The sequence below is a fragment of the Rutilus rutilus genome (assembly GCF_951802725.1).
Source record: "Rutilus rutilus genome assembly, chromosome: 1".
Taxonomy (NCBI): Eukaryota; Metazoa; Chordata; class Actinopteri; order Cypriniformes; family Leuciscidae; genus Rutilus; species Rutilus rutilus.
Genome location: NC_140209.1, coordinates 44,306,672 through 44,326,941, shown reverse-complemented (window position 1 = coordinate 44,326,941; position 20,270 = coordinate 44,306,672). Strand labels below are relative to the sequence as shown.

Below are 20,270 nucleotides of genomic sequence, written 5' to 3'. Positions count from 1 at the left end.
TAACAAATAACTTTTTTGGGGGTATATTTTTATTGGTGGTAGTTGTGTTTATTATTCAATTTATTGGCGGTTTTAAAAAATAAATAAAGAGAAAAGTGCCGCGTCAGTCAGGGAAACTACCGTGACAGTTTCATCCGTCTTTTATATTTGAAGTTAAACAAGTGTCGTCATGTCAGTTCCCAGTAACCTTCTTACAGTTCGGCGATGCTCCGCCCACAACTTTACAGAAACCCCGCCCACCCATTCTCTTTAATCTTGCTCTGAAATCACCTCAACCAACCACTCAAACAGGTAAAGGTGGGCTGAGTGTACAGCCTGGAGCCACACAGGTGAACCGTTGTTTCCGGGAGCACAGCTGCCATGGCTGAGTCTCAGCTAGTATGCATGGACGACGATCATGTTAACGTGAAGATACCGGAGTCCAAACCAGAGTTTTATTACAGCGAGGAGCAGCGGGCCGCGCTCGAGCAGCTCTTGAAGAACGGGGATGGCGCGTTTAAGATGCGTCTCAAAGAGGATAACGTTAAAGACTTTCTCTCCGCCAGGGAAATCAAATGGATGCGGGACACGTTCCAGGAATATGACAGTGACTCGGACACCTGCTGCTCACGGTCGCCCCATGATACCAGTGAAGACTCAGGTGTTCACTCTACCTACTGGCCGACCATGTCTGATACGGAGATCCCTCCGCTGGACATCGGGTGGCCTAGCAACGGCCATTACAAAGGGGTAACTCGGGTGTCGGTTTACACCCACCCACCCAAAACTAACAGTCCGCACATTAAAGAGGTGGTCCGCAGACTCATTCAAGAATCTACAAAGGTAGGCGACTAAGGCCGTTTACTTCTTGTTCCTAAAAACTAAACTTTTTAATAAATCTATTTTTGTTACTACTAGTATGCTACTTAAAAAAAAAATATTAGCCTAGTATGTGTTCCAATACACTGTAAAAAGAAAGTTGCTGAATTACATTTTTAAGTACAATCAACTTGGATGTTTAAGTCATTTCAACTTAAATTACATTAAACTGACTTCTGTTGAAATTAGTTGAATCTTGTATAACTTATAAAAAAAAGCTGAAAATTGCTTAACTTCTTTTGAAAATGTTGTCATAACTTATTGATCATATCATTTTTTTACAGTGTAGTAACTCGAATGTAGTTAATTTTCACAATTCAGTAGTAATCTGTTAAATTAGTCAAATCAAGTCACCTATGTTTATATAGCGCTTTATACACTACAGATTGTTTCAAAGCAGTTGCACAATGATAACAGGAAAATTATTCAATGATTCAAACAGGGTTCATTTTGGCTGTACAGCAGCTCTAAAAGAAAACAGTGTCATTGCTGAAGTCAGTTCAGTGTTGATTCAGTTCTGTTGTAAATATCAATTATTAAATTAGCTCATTTAATCTATAAAGCAGTTCTTCAGAAAACAGTGATGTCATCGTCCAGCTCAGTTCAGCTCTCATCCAATAGTGTCAGTACAGTATATTGTTGAATATTAGTATTCAATGGCCTACTTACGCATTAGAAAATAGTACTTATTCCTTAAATAATATTCACTATATACTAAAATCACAACAAGTAATGATTCCATTGTTACTGGTTACTATTGGCAATTATTTGCCATTCAATTCTATGGTAATCTGTGGTTCACAGGTCAACTGTGTTTTACTAGTAACTCATATTACTAGGACCTACTAGTTCAGCTCCAGGAGATCATGTCTAGCCAACTTAATAGTCACTATTACATTTTTAATTAGACCTCTGTTGTGAATTCCCATTGTTCGTAAAACTTACTGGCAAGATTATTTTTTTAAACTATGAAGTAGCCATTCCAACCAGTTAAATAGGATAAAAAGCAATTAGTGATATAACTAGTGACATAATTATGTTACCGGTAACAACTGGGATCAATTATACTAATCTGTCTGTCTCAAGTAAGATGTTTGAACCACAGATTCTCACTAAAATCTAATGAATAATTAACTTGTGAAAAAAATACTAGTAACTATTGGATTACTTTATTTTAAATAAAGTACTAACAAGTGATTGTTAATTAGTGTCTTGACTAAGCCTGTTGTTTAAATATAGTCATATTTTAGATGTTATAGATTTATTGGTTTCTACTTGTATCATGCACATGATGATGACGCATGTGGTCTCGACCAGCTTTACTGTAAGTTTATATGGTGCTGTCTTTATGACATGATTCTAAGTTAATTGTCAGTCATGTGGTTTATACTTATGACTGAGCATGAATGACATCATCTTTTAAAATAATTAACATTTAACTCTCACCTAGGCAAACTGTTTTAAAACATGCCATAAAGTTTTGGGGAAACTGAATAAATAATAATGGAATAAAGTTAAGTACAAAGATTAAGAATTAAGTTCAGCAGATTTCGTCTGAAGTGAAGTAGTCAGATTTCTTGGAAATTGATGAGATCTCGTTCGTGTAGCCTTGGGTTTTGTCTGTAACTGCCTTGTCAATCACACTGCCCGAGGCCTCAAGTCTTACTTATTTGCTACCGGGTTTACACACACGCGCACACACACACACACACACATGATGCGACTTCCTTAACAGTGAGTTATATTGACACACTTCGGGAACAAAGCATTTCAGCGGTATCAGTCCACCCCCAAGTACTGTACACTAACTCTCAATACAAAAGCTGAAATAAAGGTTCATGGAAAATGTAAGCTCAAAAACTGGAGTTCTACTACATTTAATTTAATTCATGTCATTTATAATTTAGCTATATACGTTTCCTCTCACAAATGCCTTGTAAATCTGTCATACATTCCAAATGGCATGAGATGATACTTAACAGATCATTAAAATCTTTGTACCTGATTTTAATAGGTAATTTCTATTTGTAATACAGTGTGAAATGTATAGCTGGTTAATTGAGTTTTTGGGGTATAGCTATTGTATATAAACATTTTATCTTTTGTCTGTTCTAGTTTACAATCGTGTACTTATGGTGCAAAGAGCTGTGACAAGTAAGACTTATTTGCGGTGAAACTTATTCAAATACACTTGTCAAATGAATTTAATGTCATTCTGGCAGGTGCTGTAGTTACATTCATAAACTATACAGCAGCTGAGATTTCTTCGTCACTAAATTGTGAATTTATGTTTTTACTATTAGTCTTCAAGCGCAGCTTTTGTAATATTCAGTATTAATTCAGACATTATATGCACATGTAGTACAACATTCTGGGTACATCTGAGATACTGTTCCATAATCTTTAGTTGGATGATATTTAAGACGTGCCTTAATTTCAGAGCCGACTAGCTTTTCATTTTAGTTTGAGGAAATGTCAATGTTAGCATTAGACTATGTCTACAGGACATTCCATTTACATATTATTCAGGTTGATCGTGATGCTCACACGTATCTTCATCTGACATCTGAATGTCTTTGATGTTCATCTGAAGCATATGGCACCTCCTCTTTGACGAACTGATAAGAAAGATGCGTTTTAAAAATAACATTTCCTCGAACTTTAACTTGTGAAGAATGCTTAAAAAGGTTATTAGTTCCTTGTCTGAAAGGGATAGCCTAGCTTACTCACAATTACTCACAATATGCCTGACTTTACAGCATTTCAAAAAAAAAAAAAAGAATGTTTAATTTTTAGCAGAAGAAGAGAATCTGTGTTATCAAAAGTAAAAAGACACGCCTGTGTTTGTTTTCTCTTTAATGCAAATTGCTCCATTCTTATTTACATAGAGCTTTGACGTGCGAGTCAGCGATGATGAAGAAGGGTTTGAGGCCTAATCTTAAAAACCTTAGAGCTTTAAACTAGCTTTAAAATTGTTTTTCCTCAACATTGAGTTTCATGCTGAACTAGTTTACATTTTATTTGTTTAAATGCTGAAGTGTGTGGTTTATATATAGCCTAACACATACATGCCCTTTGACCCAGATTGGCTGCTTTGCTTTATAGCTTGTGGCAGACTCATGTCGAGTTTGGACTTTTGGTCTAAACCCTTTGAGTAGCCTAATCACCTCGCCTCTAATGCGTCTGCCGGAGTGTGTGTAGCTGCTCCCTGCTCACCCCTCACCTGTATGAGACTTCACGTGTTACCTCAAGCTGAGACAAGCTACAGTGGTAGCACTGTAAAAAGAAGACTAGAGTCATAAAGAAAAAAAGTGTGGCTTCATACACACCTCAAAGCAGATGCTATGATAAGCTCAGTGAATAAGTTAAGCTCTTACCACTGTTTGGTTTCGCTTGGTTTTCAGTTAGTTGCAGTGGTCATGGACCTGTTGACAGACCTGCAGATCCTGCAGGATCTCTTAGATGCTGCGAGTAAGAGAGGGGTGGCTGTGTACTTGCTGCTGGAGGAGAACGGCTTGCCGCACTTCCTGGACATGAGCAGCAGGTTGCAGATTTCTACACAGCATCTGAGGGTGAGTGAAAATTATTGACTGATTCACAAACGTTACCCCATAAATCAAAACAAGGAAAAGAATAAATTAAACCAATTTTAGGTAAACATTTTTTGACAAGTAAGCACATTTCCCCCAAATGTTCATTACAGTAATGCAAAAAAAAAAAAGATTGTCTTTCTTCTATTCTCATTACCATAATGTGAAAAAATGTGGTGAACTGACTTTAATTCATGATTTTAATAAAGCGAAATTTATATATATATATTTTATGAAGGTATTGTTTTTAAAATGACTGTAAGGAGAATAGTAAAAGTAAAATACCAGGATGCATTATATTAAAGCAAATATAAAATATTTTGGTCCTTTACAGGCTTCGTTTTTGATTTTATTAATGATATTATCTATTTTATATTATTTATATTTATTATCATTTTATTTTAGATTATTTATATAATTCACCGTTTTAACTGCACTATTGTGACCATGGAGTTTAAATCAATATACTGAACAATTCTTGGTAAACTACCAGCTCAGGATTAATGTGTCTGTTCTTTAGCCCCATTAAAGTTTTGTTTCTTTTAAAGGGTTAGTTCACCTAAAAATTTTAAATGCTGCCATTAATTAATTACTCACCCTCATGTCATTCCAATCCAAAGTCTTTTTTATGTGCGTTCACGAGAGCATCATGATGCATGCATGTTGTTCAGGGCTGGACTGGGACAAAAAATCAGCCCGGGCATTTTGGCCCAGACTGGCCCACTACAAATGATCATAAACACCACCCATCTTTGCACGCCCTTGAATATGTATACCGACTCCTATTCCTTAAAACCACTAATGCCATGTAATGAGTGAGTAGGAACGAGTGAGAGTTAACAGATGAAATAACACAAAAAAAATGTAGTTTATTAAATAATTAAACTATGCTCCACAGTGATGAATCCTAAAACAAGCTATAAGCTGCGTTGGCATAGCAATACCAGTGTTTCTCACAGGAGTTTTAGTAAAACTGTGGTGGGTGGACCTCGGGTCCTCTAGGGGGGTGCCCAATTTTTGGCATTTTAATGTTAAATTCATCAATCTGGTGCACTTTGAGATTTTAAAATTAAAAGCTCCAACCCATATTCAATGTGCAAACTCAACAAAGACAAACTCAAAACCTCTTTTAGTTATAGTGTCTGTCTACATTACACTACTACATAATAATAGTTGTAATATTAATTCCATGACATTAATGGCCATATATTGTAAAACAAATGCACTGAGAAATAAAGGAAACTTTCATAATTAGTTTTGTACTAATTTCTTTACTTGAAAGAGATAAACACATGATCTTTTATTTTGACGGAAAACATGGTTTACAAACGCGTCTCATTACAATTCTTGTAAAATGCGGTAATCGTCAACTATGCAGATGTGGAAATAATGTGTAACTGGGTGATGGGTTCCTACACTCCTGATGACATATCCTAAGTGTTTTGAAAGTAGTTCTGCTTACCGCAGGCTCTACACTTTCTCATCTCTCTCCTTATCCTCCTCACTATCATCATCAGCCATGGGAGCTGATGAAGGTCCTGCTGCTGCAGAAAACATATCTGTTATTTTATAAAGTTTCTTTTTTTTCACGCTATTTCTCTGCACATTCCTTGCGGCTCAGCCCAGTGTCAATCAAGAAAATAACCAATGGGCCGCTGATCTACGTGTTTCATGGGCCGGTCTGTCAGAGAAAAAAAATGAACGCTGACTTTGTCAATGAATGTTATTTTAATGCACAAAGACCCCAGCACCGTCAATTAAGCAAAACAAAACGAAACGAATTGGCCGCCAATGTACAAGTTTTATGGGCCGTTAAGACAAAGACGATAAAAAAAAGAAAAAGAAAATATGAGATGTATCGGCCCAAAAAGCACGTCGGCCCACCGGGAAAGTGGCCAGATGGCCAGTCCACCCCTGGTGTTGTTGACACAAGAGCAGACGTTGTTGCGTGAATGCACGTTGGAGATTAAAACTTTGTAAAAAAAAACTAAAAACAAAGGTTAAACCACTGGAGTCACATGCATTACTTTAATGATGTCTTTACTACCTTTCTGGGTAGTATTCCAAATTTGTGTTTCAAAGATGAACGAAAGTCTTACGGGCTTGGTATGACACGAGGGTGAGTAATTAATGACAGAGTTTTCATTGTTGGGTGAACTAACCCTTTAATACCAACATGATCCCTTGCCATTTTATTCTTAACTAAAAGAGAAGACACGTGTTATTAAAACAACAATGTTTATATGTTAACAATAGGCAGACTTGCCTTATCAGGCTTTCCTGGAAAACGCATGACTTGCAATATCACACATAAATGCACATGTTAACAGATTGTCAGTTGACCTTTAAGGGATCTGTGTGAACTTGAAACTCTGGATGGTTCTGCAGCCATTGCCACAGGGTTCAACTGACTTCCTGGTCTGATGTGCACATGCATAACAGCGCTGTAGAAGGAAACCCAGGACTTTCCGCAAGACTGCCCCAAATATCACCGATCTCCTTGAGATACACTGCCAACAAGCCTTATCTATGTGGATTGTTTTATGTAGGACACTGGGGCTTTTTACATTGAGCAATAGAGTTGGATAATTCAGCATTGTTATTTCCTGAAAGAAGATCTGCAGATTTCAACAGCGCTAAGAAAAAAGGGCAACTTGATCTCATTTAGGAGAGTTGTGGAGCACCCTCATCTCTCACGCTTCTGCTTTTTCCCTGTCCATGCCAGCCTTGTACTCGAGTCCTTTTGTAGCTACAGTATTCCTTCCTTTCTTTTGAGTCCTCAGTGTGCAAATGAAAGCACCACACCTCTGTATGCAAGGATTTCTTTTTCATTGACCTCACACTAGCGATATATCTGCCCATGTCAGGTGTGTTGATCTGACACATCTTTTGTGAAAGCCAGATTTCACACTTTATACCAGGAGTAAAGGCCCATTCACACCACGAACGATATCTATAATGATAACTATATTGGTGTCCACACCGTCCACACACTGTTTTGTCAGAACTGAATACAGGCCTTCTTCTGGCTACGCCTCCGCCCCCTCAGGCCTGAAAAGAAAAAAATAGGTAAAAGTTGTTTTCGTAAAAATGAAAATAGGGCTGCGCGGTTAATTGAAATAAAACCGTAATCACCGTATGGCTTAGTGCGGTTATCAAGTTCTAAATGCTGCTATTTAATTGTTTTGTCGTCCGCTGCTTTAAATGCTCAAGCTCTTAAAAGTCGGTGGATTCTGATTGGCTGTTTTTACTGTCAGCTAGAAAAAACATTCTGAAACTAATTTCAACAATATTGTTCCTCTGTGTCATTATTTTTATAGCTGTGGTGTGGACTTCCCTATTCTCATAAAATTAGAATAATTATTAAAACTTTATAGTTTAAGGAGGGTGTCATCTTTGATGTTTGTACATTTATATTTTTGTATGAAGCCACAATGTGACACACCAAAAGTTAAAGCGGACTGTGTGTCTCGTACACATCTTAGCTAAGACTTTGGTCACCATTTTAACCAGTCCATGTCTGTTTTGACATCCTCTTTTACACACATAATTGAAATGATACCGGCTAGCTCTTGAGCTAAAGTTGAATATATTTTTCTATTAACAAAAACAAACTTGTGAGTCTAGAGTCAGTTGTGACTGGTTACTGGACAAAAGAGGCATTTCTTAATTCTTCAGACTGAACCTGTGGTAATTTTGACCATAACTTGACTGGAATGCTAAATAAAAAAAGATATTTTTAGCTAAACGTTTCTATCACATGCACCATGTCACCCGTCGCTGTGCTCATTTTTGGTTTTTCATTATTATTTCACTGAATGAACCCCAAATTTAAAAATATGGTTAGGTTTTTCTGAAGCATAAGATTGTTCTCGTCATTTTTCCATTGTGACAAAAGAAATGATTTACAGTCCCAGAATTGTGTCTTGGATGGCAAAATCGGGGCAAACTGATGCAGTGTTCACTGTTCACCCTGCTTTAATTATTTTCTCCTTTGCTCTTTCAGAACCTGCGGGTGCGAACTGTGCGGGGCTCTGGCATGCCGCTGTCCTTTGGTCGTCTGCCAGGATCACATTGCTCAAAATATATGTTGGTAGATGGAGAGAAAGTAATGTTTGGATCCTATAGGTTAGTATGTAGACCAAACAGTACAAATTGCAGTTCTGTCCACCACTGTGTTGCTTTTTTTCCCCTCTTTCATCATTACATGTGCTTTACTCTTCCTATCTTCATAGCTTTACATGGAGTTCCTCTAGGATGAACCGGAACACAATCACTGTGATGTCAGGACAAGTTGTTGACTTCTTCGACAATGACTTCAGAGAGCTGTACGCAGTGTCTGATAAAGTGGACCTGTACTGTGAGTTTCACATCAGCAAGCCGGCCCTGCCAGTTCCTGTGCTGAAAACGCCTGCAGAACCCAGCAAACTCACAGTTCCCGTATCCACGTCGCGCTTCCAGATCTCTGTAGAGGACAACAAACAGGCGAACCTAAAGGTGCCTGCACATAAATACCACAACCCTAAGTACTCTTTAGTCGTTGGCAACAGTCTAGGTGTAACAGGCTCTCTGCAGGATCTTTCTAAGCTGAGGGACTATGTTGACCAGGCCTCTGTGAGTAACATGGACAAAATAATCTACCCCAATGGGGACAGTGTATGTTCACAGTCCCCTACATCCCCGGATGGGACAGAGGACGGTAAGGGCGATGGGAAGAAGGCCTCTCTGTTTGGTTCCAAAAAGCAGCGCTCTTCCTTCCGGCATTTCTTGAAAGGCAGAGCAAACAACCAGAGTCCAGATACTGTCTCTAAAACAACCCATCAAAACACAGATACAAAACAGATCAATCATAAAGACACCAAGCTTACCAACAGTTCCAAGGAAGCATCTCGGTTAACCAATCATATTAAGGAGCAAGAAGATGCATCCAAAAACATTTCTCCCGTTTCTCGCAAGATCTCAGAGACTGAAAGCACTGATGAAATTGAGGATACATTTGAGATCATAAATCCACCACAAGTGAAGTTTAAGCTCAAAAAGAGCAAAATGGGTCCAAGGAGTGTTTCTCTTCAGACTATTGCCACAGATGGCGAGGATGGTATGTATCCTGACTACAGTCATGTACAGTATTTTCAAATGGTGCAATATTTCATGAAGGGCTGCATGATTTGGGGAAATCTAATTGTAATTTTTCTGATTAAAATTGTGATTGTTGTTTTAAAATGTAGTTAAAAAAATTCAATTTTTTGTAGGGCTGCACAATTTGGCCACAACTTTTTGTTTTGTATAGCAGTATGACAATAAAAATAATATTAATATTACAAATAATAAATTACTAAATTACTATTGAAATATTTCACTGTAAAATTATTAATTATAATTTTATTCTTCAAGCGTTAAACCATTTGATCATATTTTGACGGAAAACTGCGCGGAGCGTTAAAAGCGTCTTTTCTTTTGAAGATTTTTGAGTATGCACGTTAAAGCAACCCAAACTCGGACAGATGCTGAGATGGAGTTCGTGTGGAGCAACATTTACTGTGAACTAATGAGCTGCTCATTTGTAAGAACAAAGTGCTGCCCTTCACTCTGAAACACGCAGCGCAAATATTTAATTAAATAGGAGCCTTTACAACTTGATAACCTCGCAAAGCCATACGGCGATTACGGTTTTATTTCAATTAACGCGCAGCCCTATTTTCATTTTTACGAAAACAACTTTAACTTCTGTATTCTTTTCAGGCCTGAGGGGGCGGAGGCGTAGCCAGAAGAAGGCCTGTATTCAGTCCTGAGGTATCCCTGTGAGAGAAATCAACAAAAACATGCGCTTACCGATCAGAACCTTGATTACTGCTGTATATGCTGTAAAAAAAGAGGACATTTTCTTCATTATGAGGATTTTGGACAAGATGTGGATAGTGATTCTCCCTACAATTATATTGATTCAGATGTTAGCTTAAACTTTAAAAGTATTGGTGCTGTATTTTTAGAGGGTTGAGAAGTATTTTGAACAGCTTCCAAAATGCTGCCGACACTGTGGAAAAAAATGACTGAAATATGTGTGCAGCCTGGGATCATGTGATCTCCTGCCGGTTACAGAGCTCATAGTTGGACTTCAGAGAGCTTTGAATTTAAGTGTCTAAAAATGTAGAATGTTACAGTTTTTCTGTTTGGCAGATCTCTGCCCTACATATTATCTCTGTCCCAATCCGTTCTACTTGCCCAATCCTTTAGCCTGTGGCTCCCTCAGAGTCATAGAGGAGGGAGGGAAAAGGTCAGTAGCGAAGTTGACAGATGCCCAATGAAAACATGCCTGATCAGTTACCATTAAAGGTGTGGTGACATTTACTGTTGCTCAGAGAACTTTCACAGGCAAAATCCAGTCATTTAAATAGGAATCTGTATGTTTGGGAGTTTTGCATGAGGGAGAAAAACTAACGTGACCGTGTTCTCTGTAAAGTATGCCGCTCGGACAGAACAGATGTGACACAACTGATTTTTCCATCAGGAGTGCCAATAAATGGCCTTAAATAAATGGATTCTTTGTATTTCTTGTTCATTTAACTTCCTAACTGTGGAAAACTCCCTGGAAGAAAACACAATAAGCCTAATTTTCCAAATGTGAGTTTAATCAGATTTAATTGAGAAGTGGCTAACAATTACTTTATGAAAATTATGAGTTCTATTATTATTGATGTGAATAGTCCAACCACTTTACAGGTCCATAAATTTAGAAAATGACACCTATTGAAAAACCAGTATTATCATTCATCATCCTTTGATTAATGGAGCAACTATTTGGCCACCAGACAGTGAATTATATAAAAACTAACTGCTTGATAATGTGTTGAATATTTGTGGTGTAGCTTTTTTTTCCCTTCATTTATTTGCAAAGTCTTTTGTTTGAGTCCTTGGAGTGATATAGATAGTGAATTATGGTAAATTGGTCATCTTTTTGACAGTTATATTTCTAAGTTATTGCTTTGTAAGACAATATAAAACAGCAAAAACAGAACTGTGTCAGTGTGCGTATGGTGACATCCACATTACTTGAGCTGACATTGTCAGAGATACGTCAATAGATCGGTTAGACTAACATGGGTGTGACATTTGCCTTAGCTTGTTTGTTAAGAGTGTTTTGATGTGCGCTGCTAAAATGTTTAATGGATAACAACTATAAAAACTGACATGCCTTTTTTTGAAGACTCTTCAGCCTACAAAGGTTATCAAATAGTAGTGCTCAACTGCTGAGCTGGCACTTTTTGTAAACTATAACAAGTTAGGAGTAAATTGCAAATCTTGCAAGGGAAAGAGAGGGCTGCAAAGATGGCGAGCGATTGACACAGAGATGAAGGAAATGATACACAGGAAGAGGGGAGTGTTCTTTTGTAGACCACAAGTGCAATATAAATGTTGCAAAGGAAGCAACTGTGTAAACCAATACAGTTCAGTTATCTTTCTTCAGTAGACTAGATTTCAAATGTTTTAGAAACGGTCTCTCATGTTCTATGTAAATGTACACATGTATATTTATGAGTAGGCTACTGTATAGTTTATATATACACAGTTCAGTGCACCTTTAATATGTATAGCCTTTTCACAATAAATAACGTTTCAAATCAGATTTACAGAAAAAGCTGAGTCAATGGGGAAAACAGCTTGGGATTGAATATGTATACACAGTAAATGTTACACGAGTGTGTATTGTAAAAATCGCTCGCCATTTTTTCATATATGAAAGCGCGCGCGCACGCACGCACTCACACTCTATACATTGTTCAACAGTGCCCTCTGCTGGACAAACGAGGCTTGTTCGACAAATACCTTTAATTAGATTAGCCTAGTGCAGTCATTATATTTTAATAACATGGTTGTAATGTATTCACTAGTTTATTTATTAGTTATCTGTAATTACATAAGCTTAAACTCAAATAATGATATGTGCATTAAATAAATCATTTATTATGTACAGAATATGAACAATTTCAATCTAATAAACATTAATGCTAACCAGCAATGCAATACTTACAAGATGGACATGTTAAGATTTTTTTTAAAACCTATAATTATAGTATTATAAATGTGTTTTAGTCAAATGGAAAATACACAGGAAAAAAAACAGCCAAAATAGTGATTGAAAACGTAATTAGCATATTAAATGTAGCTTAATTTAAATGTTTTTCATTGAAAATCAAATTTAAACATGAAATTTAGACACTACAACTTTTTCAAGTTCAGAGTTATGGCTTTTTTACAATATTTTACAAATAAAAGAAACCGCGATCTTTCCAAGATTTCACGTAAGCTTTAAATAAATAGGAAAATATTTGTTGACGTAACTCCTGAGCACAACACTGCTGTGTGAGTGAACCCTGAGGCTGCACACGTAGCAGCGGTGACCTCTGTGTGGTGAGAGGGAGGCCTGACAATCAGCACCCTGAGAACCTCATTCATCTTTTCCGTCAGTCCAGTGTACCCATGAACGTGCCATTGGCTACTGTTGGTACTTAAGTCTGTGCGCAACTGTTTAGAAAGATCAGATCTCCTCAGTTCATTAATCTGTCAGCTGTTCAATCGTGTTGTTCGGTGTGGCTGATGATCTTCTTCTTGCGTGCAGATACCAGGTCATAGAAAGGGTCTTTTGTGATACAAGCTCTAAGAACAAGAGAGGAAACGGTTAGACTCAGATACACTCTTCTTTCTCAGTTCCTCTGTCAAAGCTAATCTAAATGCTTTTTAAAAAAAAATGATTGTTACTGTATGTCTAAGTGTGAGCAAATTTCTAAACATACTTAACTTCCTCTTTCCCATGACTTACAACAGCTCATTGCTGCACTCATAAAAATACATTTGTTCACATAAATTTTTTACAAGGACTGACAGCTGATAAAATGTGATCCACTTGTTTAGAGTGTTGTAAATATCATCATATTCGTCTCTCATATTCCTTCCTCCTATCTTCATTTTTTACTATTATTATTTTATATAAAGGACTTGAATTACCACTGTGTATGAAATGTGCTTTATAAATACACTTGCGTTAGTTACATCGGTTGCTATAATAATGATGTAAGCATTAGTGCAGGTGAAAAACCTAAGTAGGCGAATCCTACTTAAAAATGTAAACAGCCATGTTCCTGCAAAACTGGATTTCAAACCTCATGCCGATGTGGTTTGAATTACATTTGTAAACACTGGATGTCTTGTCTTTTTTTTTACTGTGCAAACTAGGGTTGGGTGCCATTCAGAAATTGTTCATGTTTATAGTATCTGCTAATTTTTAATTGTTCACTCATACTGTGCTGTCTGGTACCTGATGGCCTGGATCCAGTCTGCACGTTCTTCTTCAGAAGCAGCGCTGAGTCTGTAGGAGTGATGTTTGCCCATCACAACTCTCCCATCTGTCTCGGTTTTACATGCCTTTATCGTCTCTCCTTTGCGATGAGGGCTAAACAACTCCAAACAGAACTGAACGCACACATTTTAAAAGAGAAAATGCAAATGCCGTCATTTTCAAAAGGTCACACTCCATGGTTACAAGAGGATGTTACATCACAAATATTGAAATGCCGCTTGGTATTACGAGATGCTGACTCAGAAAGAAAAACAGAAAAAAGGATCTGGGCAGAGTTTGATTGATAATGCAAATCTAGACTGTGCTCGCAGAGAGACAGTTATCACTCATTGACTAAAAGAACCATCAAGCAATAATAGGGGCCTATAGAGAAACACACTATCTACTGGATCAGTGATAGTAGATGAGGTGGAATGGAAAAGTACCTGTTTGTGTCCGTACTCCACCTCGTTCACACTTAAGTTCTCTAGGGGAATGATGCCTTTTGGTTCTTGGTCCTAGGGAGGGAAAAATGGCCTTTTAATGATTTAATTATGAATATTCTTATTCAGCTTAAAAAAAACAAAACAAAAACTAATTTAATGTGTTTTATATCAGCGAACTTGACATTTTTGTAAAGGTAGAGTACTTACAGTGGTGTATTGGAAATAGTAGAGGCAGCCATCAGTCAAAATGAACCACCTCCTCTTCCAGGTCTTTATTCTGCCACCTATGGATTAACCAGAAGTGTTACTAACATTCAGAAATAGCAAGATGATCAGAAAGGACAGTCCTCTAATCTGATTGGCCGGGCTGCACTGGGCTGTTTCACAGCTTGTAATGCTGCTTAATCAAACAAATTATAGGAATGGAACTAATGATGTAAAATGCTCAATTGCAATGCAAACCGAGGTCTATTATAATAGGGATGAAGCTGCCATGTCATAATTGTATTAACTATATTATATAAGTATTAGCTGTATGAAAGAGTAACAAACCTTCTTTTAGAAGCCAGCCCTCTCGATCAGGATTGAAGAAGGTGTGCGTGAGATCATTGCCGTCATCTTCTGGGATCTTAAAGGGTTCATTCTTAATGCTCTCGTAAAGTTTCTACAGAATGTTTCCATAAAGAGAAATGATAAATTCTTGATTATTACAAATTCATGACATCAACAGCGGATTATTAAAAAAGAAATACAAAACTAATTTTCCTTTGAAATAAATTAAATTCCTTAAAAATTACATTTCTAACTACATTTACATTTATGCATTTAGCAGATGCTTTTATTCACATTCAATTCACATTTATTTGTATAGCGCTTTTCACAATACACATCGTTTCAAAGCAGCTTTACAGAAAATGTATTTCAGAAATGTACATCTACAAAATCACAGTTAGCTAAAAATGTATTAATTTAAACTATGTAATAATTTAATGCAGAAACAATGAGCTCATTGAAGTACTTATCAAAAGCAACCTACTAAAGAACAGTATTATTGTTCAAAAGTTTGGGGTCGATATGATTTTTTATGTTTTTGTCAGAAGAGTCTTCATCAAATCTGCATTTATTAAAAAAATAAAATAAAAATAATTAGGATCTGCTAACAAAATGTAATTTGTTCCTGTGATGGCAAAGCTGAATTTTCAGCATCATTACTCCAGTCTTCAGTGTCACATGATCCTTCAGAAATCATTCTAATATTATGATTTGCTGCTCAAAAAACATTTCTTATTATTATTCATTTCCAAAACAGCTAAAAAAAACCTGCATTTGAAATAGAAATATTTTTTAACATTATAAATGTGACCCTGGATCACAAAACCAGTCACAAGTCGCACAGGTATATTTGTATAGCCAACAATACATTGTTTTTATGCCAAAAATCATTAGGATATTAACTAAAGATCATGTTCCATTAAGATATTTAGCAAATTTCCTACCGTAAATATAAAGTGAGTGAATGCATCACAATTGTGAACATAAATGGACAACTTTAAAGGCGATTTTCTCAATGTTTCGATTTTTTTGCACCCTCAGATTCCAGATATCCAAATAGTTGTATCTTGACCAAATATTGTCAGTTTATCAATGGAATGGAAATGGAATCAATCAATGGAAAGCTTATTTATTCAGCTTTTAGGTGATGTATAACTCTCAATTTCAAAAAATGTACCCATGTGACTGGTTTTGTGGTCCAGGGTCACAAATGTCTTTACTGTCTCTTGTTTTGATTTTTTAATGCATCCTTGCTGAATAAATGGTAGTGTATCTGAATGAAAAACCCGTGGATTATAAAATACAGTAGATGTGAGTGTTTGGTCTGGTAAAGCTGTGATTTGAGGGAAAATTGCCCCTGTGACCTCTCTCACCTCGAGTAGTTCATTGGGAAGATCTCCTCCATTGTTGATTCCTCTGTTCATGCTGATGAAACGTTCTAGTGTGGTCTTGTCTTTCACACTGGGGTTGTGCAAACTTGTGTTGAGCATGATGATAGCGAAGGAAAGGATGTAACAGGTGTCTGCAACACACACATATGTAAGCAACTAGTTTTACTTTAGAACTTTTTACAGGATGAATTTTGAGTGTTTAAGCATTCGAATGAAACCTCATTTTTGATGATTACAAAAATATGTTATAGGAAAAAAATCCCTCCCCTAGAGGGACACTACCAGTTAACAGGCTATAGTCAAACGCTGACATGTATTAATATTACAAAAAATCACATTTTGTTTCTAAATGTCTCTTGAATTTAGATTTTTTTCATAATCTTGGCAGTGAAACATGAAACCTATCCTCTAAACGCAGAGGCAAACTACCTGTGGACTGAAAAACCCCAGCGTTACAGGTGCAGTAGCGCAGAGCGAAGGCCTCCATCATGCGGTCGATCTTCTGAGCCTCACCAGGTAGACGGAAACTCCACAAGAACTGCCTATGTCCACAATCACAGATTCCCCCCAAATTGACAAAATCAGTATTCGTAAATGTTACAACCATACAAAGAAATTAAACAGCAAGTTGATGATCTCCTCTCACCTCAAAGCCTGAACTAGATTAAGGTTTGAGAACTCATGAAGGTGAACAAAAGCCTGCAAGATCTGAAGGTGGATCTCCTCCCTGTGGATACAAGAAGGAAATATCTTTTTCTCTATATCAGAGCCACAAGCAGTATTCGCCACAAAAATATAACCATCATCATACCTTTCTCCTAAGAAATCACCAATAGCTGTTTTATTGAGGCCTTCTTCTTTGTAAAGGAACTCAGCCACAGCCTCTGGTATCCACTCCAACAGGTCATTATCCACCAGGTACTGGATACCCTGAAAATGGCACAGTTAAGATCAATGAAATAATGCAGATTTTATACCTCAGACCACTGGCACCGCTGTTATCAAACATTCATTAAGAAACAGGATATAAGATCTTGATAAGGATCTTGACGCATGATTGGCCATTGCAAGACCTTATTCACAGTAGAGCCATCTTTGATTTTTAACGAGAATGAAAGCGAGACCGTGGCGGATAAACATGCATCTCTTCAGTGGGTTGTACTTTTATTTAATGTGTTTTTGGATTGTTCTGCTGACGAAACACAGCAAAATATATTATTATAATGTATATAATAATACAGACAAATAACTCCAGACAACATGAGCTGTGGAAAATTATAAGTGATCTAGGAGCTTTTTACAGCGGATGAAAACTGCTCTGAATAAGGTCTATAGGTATATCAGGTGCATCACTCAACCTTTTATTGGTGAGATCTTTTACATGTAGGTTTCATATGATTGGGGGGAAATTGCTTTGGTGAAAAGATCAAAACTGGTCGTCGTTTTTTAACATACTGACCATACCGAGCTGCTCGGAAAATGCAGTGTGGCTTCAGCTCACTTGTTCTACAGCAAACACAGGATGTGGTTCTATCTTTCTTTCTCTGTCTCTCTCCACCCCCTCTTCCTCTAACCTAGTTTAGCTAGATCTGCTTGTAGTTGTGAAGCTGTTACCCTACATGCATCACGCTGTTTCACTGCATGCAGCTCAAATGATTCATTCTTCATACCTTCTTTGGGTCCATGTTAAACTTCTTTTTTCCACACTGTATTCTCTTGTTCTTCATAACATTTTTACTAGAGGAGAATTAAAAAAAAAAAAAGCCATTATTGTGACAAAAATGAAATACTGTACATTCTCTGTTCCACAAAATGTTTCGAGCCTGTTTATGACAATAAACAGCTAAATCATGATGGAAGTGTGTAATGGTTGTTGCATATAACCTGTCTAACATTTTCTGTGGCTTAGCATGTCCAGATATAAAGTTAGCAATGAGCCAAAGCACTTCTCGTAAAATTGATACCAAGAAACAGGAAACAAGTACCCACGCTCATCAATGGTGTTTCGTGATGTGCGAAAGACTAAACCTGCAAATGTTAACATTCATGGTAGAATTCAATTCTGCAGCTTCTAGTGCACATGCAAAGTGTCTTGCGTAAACACATGGTGTATTCTCAAACTAAAAGACTCAAAGCACCTTTTCCTGACTATGGAATGGCCATTGCAAGGTTAAGTATTTGATATTGATAATATGAGTTACATGCTCTAGGAGTTTACATAGGAGACATTTTGATGCAGATGTATTCATACTGCTATGAGGAAAGATGTGGCTTTATTTTATTAGACATTATAACTTTATTCTAAACAACAATACCATAAACCCAAGTGATATATGTGAACACTATAAAAGTGGATGTGAAAATTACCACAATGATTCAATGCTGTCATGAAGAACGGTGCAATACAGAAAGAAACTACACAAGCGTCCAAATACATTGGATCGATTTTTTTGTTGTAGTTGCTATGGTACCTCAGAGCTGAGTGATAGCGGTGAATACTCACTTCTCATCATCGGCCTCCATCGTTTGAATTTCTGACATCATGCTTTCGATCTCCAGCCTGAGTTTCTGCAAGAGTGAAGACATTGATCAGCTAAAGCTTTGTCAACACAAATACTTAACTCCCATCATTTTCTTCACAAAGTTTTGCATGACATTTTTCTTTTAGCCACATACGCTACTTGTATTTGTGTTTGTTATATATGACACTCTTAATAATCATGATATGCAGAAAGACACTATAAAGCCAAATACCTGAATATCATCTAGAATCACATGCTTATGGACGTCAGATTGCTTCTTGTCATTTGTATTGAAAGCTAAAGGTGCTGAAGATGACATGGGAGCACAAATAGATCAACAGTTAGCAACGATCTCACATCAGATCCTGGATCTCACACTCATGGAGAAGAAAGAAAACCCTGAAGTGCAAACACAGCCCAAATGTATCAGCTAAATATAACACTGCTACTTCTGTTTTGGAGAACTGCCCCAAATAGGATGTATTTTGGTCTGTTACTTGCATTTACACAACACTGAAATGTCTGTGGATGATATCACACAATATGTATAATACATACTTACTGACTGTGCCATTTGGGACAGTATATGATACTATTGAATCATTAAGTCATTTTTTAAGCTCTCTTCAAGTAACACACACACAGGTTGCTATTGAGACTCCTTAGATCATACATCCTTAATTTTAACACTAAAAACACTGCTGGTACTTTAATATCACACACATACTGTAGGCCTTTACAAAATGTTCAGTGATCAAGTTTAGATGAAGGGGATATCACAGGTATCCCACTACAGGTGCACTGGAACATTTTGCCTGAAAATCCCCTAATTCACAGAACTTGTACAGCAGGCTCAGACCTTAAGAAAACGATTAAAGAAGAACATACCTTTCCCCCAGAGGAAGCTGTCCTTTCTTTGGGTTCCCATGCTGGCTGTGCTGCAGGGGGACTGCAGTAAAACAGGAAGATCAGTCTCTGAGTCAGTGCACAGACACACATCATTGCATATCACAAGAAATGTCAAATCTCGAAGTGCTGCTCTTACTATATTAGATAACAGACTGTATTAAAATAACGAGAAGTATTATGGTAATGTCTTGATGATGTCAGTTTTTCAGCATACACATTTATAAAATAATAATCAGTTGGTAATATAACAATAATATTCATCCCAGCAACAACCTACCTACCGAAAAAATCAATGTGAAAAGACATAAATAACATTAAGTAAAGATAGTAAAATATGTGAGCTAAAACGCTATGTAGATGTAAAACTTCTTTCTTACACTATAGCTAAGGAAATCAATTACAAAGTAGGCTAACGATTAAATGGATGTAAAACAAAGTTTTGTCAAAAGCAAAACAAAACAAAAAAGTAGTGAAAACGCATACCTTCATATGTGCAACTCAGTGTGCAAGTAATCGCTGTCGTACAGTACGAATGTAAACGTGAAATGCGCTTTAATTGATGAACAAGCGCTGAGTTCCTGCGGGAGGAGGGTGACGTCTCACCACCATGAATGATAGCTGAGTTCTGAGAACTTATTTCCTCAGCATGTCATCATTTTTCTTTCTTC

The 20,270-nt window shown here is 37.0% G+C and overlaps 2 protein-coding genes across 3 annotated transcripts; one reads left to right on the top strand and one right to left on the bottom strand.

The window, feature by feature from the left end:
* The first annotated feature begins 231 nt into the window (after positions 1 to 231).
* Positions 232 to 10,995, top strand: fam83fa (family with sequence similarity 83 member Fa). The gene is made up of 5 exons (XM_084387990.1): positions 232 to 822; positions 4,263 to 4,430; positions 8,455 to 8,576; positions 8,684 to 9,546; positions 10,191 to 10,995. Exons 1-5 carry the CDS (start codon positions 361 to 363, stop codon positions 10,238 to 10,240), a joined length of 1,665 nt encoding a protein of 554 aa, XP_084244116.1. The 5' UTR covers positions 232 to 360; the 3' UTR covers positions 10,241 to 10,995.
* Positions 10,996 to 12,384: 1,389 nt separating this feature from the next.
* Positions 12,385 to 20,220, bottom strand: cyth4a (cytohesin 4a). 2 transcript variants are annotated; one of them, XM_084388100.1, is made up of 14 exons: positions 20,086 to 20,220; positions 19,582 to 19,642; positions 18,926 to 18,999; positions 18,675 to 18,739; positions 17,842 to 17,908; positions 16,983 to 17,101; positions 16,818 to 16,898; positions 16,601 to 16,713; positions 16,154 to 16,302; positions 14,781 to 14,892; positions 14,436 to 14,512; positions 14,229 to 14,300; positions 13,762 to 13,916; positions 12,385 to 13,103 (listed from the first exon to the last, which is right to left on the bottom strand). In XM_084388100.1, the coding sequence occupies exons 1-14, from the start codon at positions 20,089 to 20,091 to the stop codon at positions 13,019 to 13,021; spliced, it is 1,236 nt and encodes a 411-aa protein (XP_084244226.1). In that variant the 5' UTR covers positions 20,092 to 20,220; the 3' UTR covers positions 12,385 to 13,018. The 2 variants fall into 2 exon arrangements, with proteins under 2 accessions (XP_084244226.1, XP_084244227.1); XM_084388101.1 differs by having other exon boundaries at positions 19,582 to 19,668; positions 20,086 to 20,181.
* Between the last annotated feature and the right edge of the window lie 50 nt (positions 20,221 to 20,270).

Excerpts from the sequence above, each read along its gene's own strand:
- fam83fa (XM_084387990.1), top strand. The coding sequence starts at position 361 with ATGGCTGAGTCTCAGCTAGTATGCATGGACGACGATCATGTTAACGTG. Across the intron at positions 4,431-8,454 it reads TTTCTACACAGCATCTGAGG|AACCTGCGGGTGCGAACTGT; the intron begins GTGAGTGAAAAT and ends TTGCTCTTTCAG. Across the intron at positions 9,547-10,190 it reads TGCCACAGATGGCGAGGATG|GCCTGAGGGGGCGGAGGCGT; the intron begins GTATGTATCCTG and ends TATTCTTTTCAG.
- cyth4a (XM_084388100.1), bottom strand. Across the intron at positions 16,303-16,600 it reads TGGGGTTTTTCAGTCCACAG|ACACCTGTTACATCCTTTCC; the intron begins GTAGTTTGCCTC and ends TGTGTGTTGCAG. Across the intron at positions 13,104-13,761 it reads GACTGGATCCAGGCCATCAG|AGCTTGTATCACAAAAGACC; the intron begins GTACCAGACAGC and ends TCTTGTTCTTAG.